Below are 7,218 nucleotides of genomic sequence, written 5' to 3' on the forward strand. Positions count from 1 at the left end.
TATCTAAACAGTGACTATGACACTATTAGGAATATACATTTGTATTCCTAAAACTATAGTGTTCCTTTAAGTTCCTAAATAAGACCATAGTCTCACCATTGTAATATAATATATTGATTGAGCTGGAATTTCAGAGAAAAAAAAAAGAATAGAATAAAAAGCAGAAACAAGAGACACTTTTAATATAGGTTATTAATAAAGATTCATTTTTATATGAAACCATGAAAAGAGGCAGTGCTGCTTTTAGATAAAAATATATTTATACTTTACAGCACAAAATAAAAACACAGATAAAAAAAAAAAAAAAAAATTGTACAGTGAATGAATCCTTGTATTTACAAAAGCAGGCTTAAACCAAGCCTTATCCATGCTCAACACATTAAGTACTTCCCAATGGCAAATAGCTAACATGTATAAACACTTTGTGTAAAATATCATACATTATAGCTATTTGCACAGGACGAAAGCACAAAGAATACATTTAGTTATACTCCATGTACAAAGTTGTGGGCAATAGTTTCCAAACACAGATTATCTAACCGAGTCTCATTCACATAGCAAACGGCTACATCACTTGACCGTGTCTCTGGTGTTGTAAATTTGAGCAATGTTCTTAATCTTTGGAATGGGCCACAAACATGCTCATTCTCACTGGTGCCAACAGGGATAATGAGAATAAGCTTCAGAAATTTCCCTAGTTCACCAAAAAACTCCTTGACTTCTGGACTGACAGATTTGTAAAGGCTCACAGCCTCAGTTAATGAGCCATAACTATTTTTGTGAGCAAACATTTCTAACTGAACTTTTAACATGCGCACATTAAATTCTGGATATTTCGAAAGAATTGCAAGCTTTTCCTCAATAACACTGTCAGATTCTCCACCTTTGCCGGCACATAAAAGTACATCTTCCAGATTACAGTAGTCAATATACCCTTGTTGAAGGAATCTATTCTCTAGCTGAGAAATGGCTGCATCAAGTATCTTGAAATATTCATTTCTAAAGAATTCCTCTTTAGTTTCAGGAACATGGTGACTGACTAGCTCTACGTCCGGACGGAAACATTGTCTTATAGGGGGGATAGCTATTGGTACCAAATTAAACTTCACAACCACTTCATCTGCTTGTCTTAAAAAATCAGTTACTGCTGCATCTTGCTGTACTCTGGCCAATATTTCTTTTACCATTCTTACTTTTTTTAAAGTGCTGGACATAGGTGTATTCTGGTCTTCTAGATTAATATTAAGGATGTTTAGAGATTCCATTATAGATCTTATAATTAACAAACAGACAAATGTATTTCCTTCAACAAACACCTGTAATAGAAAATGAGCCTTTACTCCAGTCATACCTCTATCTGTTTCCATCTCCCCTAGACCTTGAATTATAAGACCATAATGCTGGATAATTGTATTTATCAAAGGCAAGTTCACACTCCACTCTGAAGAGCACAAGTACCGTGTTTCACAAGGTACATTTGGAGTCATTTCTGAAAGTAAGAATCTGTATTTTGTGCTTTTACTGAACAACTTGCACAGGTCATTTACAGAGTACAAGGTTTGTTGGAAAACATGACTAGCATGACTACAATCTCTTGCTAAGAAACTACCAGAAGGCATTCCACAATGTACAAACATAGCCAAAGGCTGTTTTTGCTTAAGCAATGCACATGATTCCATGTAGCACTGAGAGGAGCAAGCTGTGCTCTCAAATGCCACTCCCCTCAAAAGATCAACTGGTAAAGAATGTCGTTCCAACAGATCCAAAATAAGGTTTGCTGCAAAAGTGCCAGTTTCCTCCATAGGGTCAAGAAATCCAATAAAATCTTCTTGGGGCTGCATGTCTGAATCCAAATAGCGTAAACAGAGGCTTAGCTGATGTGTGTCTGTGTTCTGGATGCTGTTAATAATCACAGAATAATACACTGAACCTTGGTTCACATCCTTTGTGATCAAACTTATGATTTCATGACTCATTAAACTGATCATTTCATACTGGATTTCTGCGCTTGTAAAATTCTGATTAGTTGTTAGCCAGTACCTAAACATCTCACTATCCTGACCTAAGAATTTTAGCAGTTCAAATAAATTCTCTTCTATTAGCTCGTGACTTTGAAATGTGTGACCCCGATGAATCAAAAAACGCACTGCACTTATCAGTTTGTTCAAACAAGCACTAGGAATGGCCTGTCGGACTTTCCTCTGTTGTTCCAGGGCAGCTTCCCTCTTTTGGTTCTGTAAGGCATGCATTAGCTTCCAGGTTGCAAATTCATGACTCTTGGACTTTTGGTGGGAACCAAACTTTTCTCGAGCTTTTTTCCAGTTGGAGAATCCTAATGCTGTAAACACGGAATCTCTTCTTCTAGATGAACCTAATAATCCCATGCTTTCTGCTTTTCCACATGTAAAGCAAAGCACAGCTTTCAACTGTGGGCTATAGTGAAGCCAAGGAAAATCAGTGTACCAAGCACTCTGGAACCTCAATTTCCGATTTCCAAAGCATTGAGGTGGAACAAGTTCAGCAGAAGGCTGAAATGGTTTATCCACATCAAAAACTGAAGTGCCGTTTTGATCAACGGGACATTGAAAGTCAATGCTAGATTCCAAAACAAAGTCCTTTAAATTGATACTAGAAGGGTTGGGTTGGCTTCTTGTCTGGGTGGCATCATCAGTGTACAATCCAAAACCTTTCAACCATGCTTCTTCACTACTACCTGCCTCATCATCATCCTCCTTGATCTCCTTCTTAATGAGGTCTGGGTTTATGGGACACTCTCTCTTCGAATCACTTGAATCATTCAATTCTTCCTCGTTTGGACGTTTTATTCCTAAGCACAAGGAATTCTAAAGCAGAAATAAACAACATTGTTAGCAACTGTTTTTGGCATCTGACATACAAAATGTAAGAGATAAAAGAAACAAACTATGACTGAAACACTGATGTGCTGCATAGCTCTCCATGTTTATTCTTACAAAGTATCATAACTGAAAGTTCAATTTACCTTCAGTTCCTTAATTCCTGTTGCTTCTGTCAATAAAGGATTTCAAAATCTAAAAAAGCTTGTGTCTTTATATGTGAAACAATAGAGTACAGCCAATTACATGCTGAGCTATTTTGAATTCTGCAACTCCTAGTGCACACCCATATGATAGGAAGAGTAATTTGTGGCAGGGCTGTGTATTCTGCTACACACTTAATTTCCAGAGGACATGTTACAGAAGGTTTGCAGTGCCTCGCCAAATTATCTTACTATAATTAAGTATCACAGCTGCCCCTATTGAAAGAAAGGACAATTATATCATGTCTAGCCTGCATTACATATCCATTCATGGGACAGCAACCAACCAAACACACACCTTGCACTATGGCCACCACACCAAGCTGTAGTTTGTATGCTGCAGAGTTACCCTAAAATAAACTTATCTAGATGGTTTACTACTTTTCTGTCCCTTTCTTTACAGATCTACTTTAAACCTCCCCCAAACTCTGAAATGGATTCTATAGTGTAAGTAATACAAAGTTGTATTCCTTACATTAAAGAGCCTTCTAGTCCCCCTTCAGTTGCACCCCTAGAGATTTCTCGGACGCTGGATGTGCTCATGCAGAGCGGACCGTTAGGATCCAGGAAGTGTCTCTGATGGCTGTCTGATTGCCAGCCACTACAGGCAGTCTTAGCCCTACAAGGTAATAATTGCAGTTCTCTAAAAATTTAATATTTTACATTGCAAGCCTAAGTGGGGCAGAGACAGTGCACCTAGACCACTTCAATGAGCTGAAGTGGTCTGAGTCTCAAGTAGTGTCCCTTTAATCATAGTTGCGGTCAGCTTTCATTAAAGCGGCACTGTTATGCAGAAGTTACTTCTCCCTAATCGCTTCCTCTTCTCTTCCTCTCTCATGATCTGTTGTTCATTTTTTCCGGTCTTCTCTAGTTTTCTTTAAAACATAAGACAAGATGCAGCCGCAGCACGAATCGGAATTTCATTCATTCAAATGAAAATCCAATCCAAACAAAAGTCCTGGATTTCGTCCTAACACGAATGGACAAATTTCAGTAGTTTTGCTGGCGTTCGGAAATACGGAAAGGAGGTATCACGAGAACACGGAGGAAAGGTGAGAGTTGTGGGGAAAAATTTTCTGACCACAGGAAATGGAGCACACTTTGCTCCTCCGCTGGTCAGGCATAGGAAACCTACATAAGACAAATGAAATATTTTTGTAAGCGTCAGGATTTTTTTTACATTTTATTAGTTGGATGGGTATTATGGTTTTTAATGTAGCCTTTTTGGGGGCTGAAAAAAGAAGACATCGAATGGCAAGTATTTTATTTATTTACAGGGATTTCGTTTTATTGTCTCCCCCGTCATTATTTCTTTCACCCGCCGCTCATGGGTGTGGACCAGGGGATTTGCATAGACCCCACTCGAGGACGTGTGGGGGCTGGCGGGGGACACTATGTCCACCCTGCTAGTTAATAGATGGGGGCTACTTGTTGGACAGTGGGGGGCTCACTGGCTGCTCACTGTTTAGTATAGATGCCCCTACTTGCGGCATAGCGAGTGGGGGCATTCGGGAGATTTCAATCTCCCTTATGCCAATATGGGGGTCATTATTGAGTTGATATGAGCAGAGAGAATGTGTCAGGTTGCTAATGGAATTGGGGGGTAACCCCTAGTAATGAATATGGAAACGAAAACAAGTGGAGGATCAGAGGTAGAGACTATTTCAAACCTCACGAGCCTGACCTATAGATTGACCCCCATAGAGTGAGGGAGGACCTGAGGGGGGCTTAGGAAGTGGCAGGGAGCACTGCTCCCTGCCGCTTCTATTTTTACATTTTACAAGGAGGGAGCTGGGCGCCAGTAACTCCCTCCTTGCAATAAACTGCATGAACACCGATATTCAGTGTTTGTCTGAAATCTCTAACGAATGAATGAACGAAATCCTTCGTAGCGAATGCCCAAGTGTTTAATTTCACAGCACTATCTAGTGTGGGCAGAGGATGTGTCCCACAGGGACTTCATCAATCCACACAAAGTTGGTGGCGCCCAGGACCTACATCCGGGCAGAAAATAAAGATTAAAAAAAATAGGTAATGGGCTTACGGGCATTTGGGGATGACTAGGGGAACAATTAGATGTAGTGGAGTCGGGATGGGAGTTAAAAATAAAAATTGGATTTGGACATGACAAGGTCACTTTAAGAGAGGTGACAAACAGATTAATCATACTGTTTGGATAAAGTGGAGTGGTAATCTTTGATTAATATTATGAAATTAATTGCAACAGAAAATGTAATGTTTGAGTGATCAGAGTAATAATACCCTTTGAAATAAAAACAAATGGTAAATATGACTTTATCCATAATATATATATATATATATATATATATATATATATATATATATATATATATATATATATATATATATATATCTCACAAAAGGTTAGTGTTTTAAAGGAGCAATCTAAGCATCATAACCACTACAACTTGTTGTAGATATTTACCTCCATAGGAGCCCACTTGTACATGTTTTTTCCAGATTTGTGGATGCGATTTCACATCAGAAATATTTATATGTGAATTTAAGAGACGTCACTGTGCTGTACAAATGAAAAATAAAAACACAGCATAGGTTATCCGAGCAGCTCCTAGCACAGAAAAGCAATAATATTGAGCAGATATTGCTGCCTTCATATTCAGAAGTTAGCAACAAACATACAAGCACATCCAGCTTCATACATAGAATCCTATATTGCCTTTATAATTCATTCGCTTAAAAGGGACAACACATGGTGGACTTTACACCGTCATTCCTAAAGAGACACTCCACGGCACAAAAATAAAAAACTAATTATCCCCACTGCCACTGTCCAGACGAAGCTTTCTTCACATATGCGGAGCTGCGATAAGACACCATGACCTTATTTAAGAGCTGAGAAGCCCTGGCGCCATGGTGACTATTTTAGCAACAGCAAAACATATTGCTACTTGAAGCGATGACTCCCGCGATGCTCAGTCAGCCGTTACTGGCTGAGGGTCATGCATTATAAGTTACAGCCACCAGCAAACCAGGACCAAAAAAAAAAAAAACCCACAGGCGATCACAGTAACGCAGGGCGAGGGAGCCGCAGTAACAGCCGCTGCTCTGCCCCATCTCCTCTGACACGCTAACTTTATTATCCTAGGGAGGTTCGTATTTAATAGCTGATTGGATACAATACGTATCGGGAAATAAGTTATGTAACAGGTAAACAATAATACGAAAAATGTAAGAAGAAGAAAAAAAATAATAATACTAATAATAATCAAAGACGACCTACCGGGTCACCGGTATCCATCCCTTACATAAATCCCCGAACACTGGCCTATCCAGCAATAGGAAAGCCCAGAAACCGGAAGCTTGGGTTACAGAAAGCCTTTCCGGTTCAGGGGGAGGAGCCAAGAGTCTGAGTCAGGCTAGGAAGGCGTGGACAGTGGGTGTACCCGAGCTGCCCAGCGCTTAGTACTTGGCTATGTTATAAGTTGATGTGGCCCCATGGGACTTATTTATACTGTGTGATGGATACTGGCAACCAATTCTTAATGTAAACCATCACAGTGCTATTCCCTAAAATGTAAATTGCTGGGAATTCAAAATAGGGACTTATTCACTAAACTTTGATTTGCAGGGAATTGTAACCTCAATTGCAAGTCAACAGAACAATTATTACAATTTTTTTAGTGACAGCTTGTCTTTAGCTGATATCTTATCATTCAAAATACAAATGCTTCAATTCAGAGTTTAGTGAATAACATGAGGGTTATTTTACTAAATTCTAAATTTAAGATTTAAATCTGAATTGTAAAATTAATACTAAACTAGCCAAGCTGTGACTATAACTAAGTTATAGAGCAGGGGCTCCCAATTAATATTTTGCGTGAAACCCTTTGACATAGTGTTCCAACATTGTGGAACCCCCCGAAAATTTTTTGCCCCGAAGCACAAGCCTTTTAATTAACAGAGTGAAAAGTTTACTCTTTAGGCCAAATTTCTACAGATAGTAAACAGATTGTAGTACTCAAGAGCAGTTGTGCTTCTGTGTTTAGAGTTGGTGTTTGTATATCATTTTAGCATTTTAACCCCTTAAGGACAGAGCTTCAGAAGCTTGACTTACACTTAATGACACAAGCAATTTTTGCATTTTCTTGCTGTTTGCGTTCAACTGCAATTTGCATCTC

The 7,218-nt window shown here is 39.0% G+C and overlaps 1 protein-coding gene across 2 annotated transcripts; it reads right to left on the bottom strand.

Annotated features, from left to right (window-relative positions):
- Positions 1 to 207: 207 nt before the first annotated feature.
- On the bottom strand, positions 208 to 6,403 carry LOC134612706 (uncharacterized). Of its 2 annotated transcripts, XM_063457128.1 has the most exons (3): positions 6,321 to 6,383; positions 5,505 to 5,600; positions 208 to 2,843 (listed from the first exon to the last, which is right to left on the bottom strand). In XM_063457128.1, exons 2-3 carry the CDS (start codon positions 5,526 to 5,528, stop codon positions 486 to 488), a joined length of 2,382 nt encoding a protein of 793 aa, XP_063313198.1. In that variant the 5' UTR covers positions 5,529 to 5,600; positions 6,321 to 6,383; the 3' UTR covers positions 208 to 485. The 2 variants fall into 2 exon arrangements, with proteins under 2 accessions (XP_063313198.1, XP_063313199.1); XM_063457129.1 differs by lacking the exon at positions 5,505 to 5,600 and having other exon boundaries at positions 6,321 to 6,403.
- Positions 6,404 to 7,218: the final 815 nt, after the last annotated feature.

This window comes from Pelobates fuscus, chromosome 5 (genome assembly GCF_036172605.1).
Source record: "Pelobates fuscus isolate aPelFus1 chromosome 5, aPelFus1.pri, whole genome shotgun sequence".
Taxonomy (NCBI): Eukaryota; Metazoa; Chordata; class Amphibia; order Anura; family Pelobatidae; genus Pelobates; species Pelobates fuscus.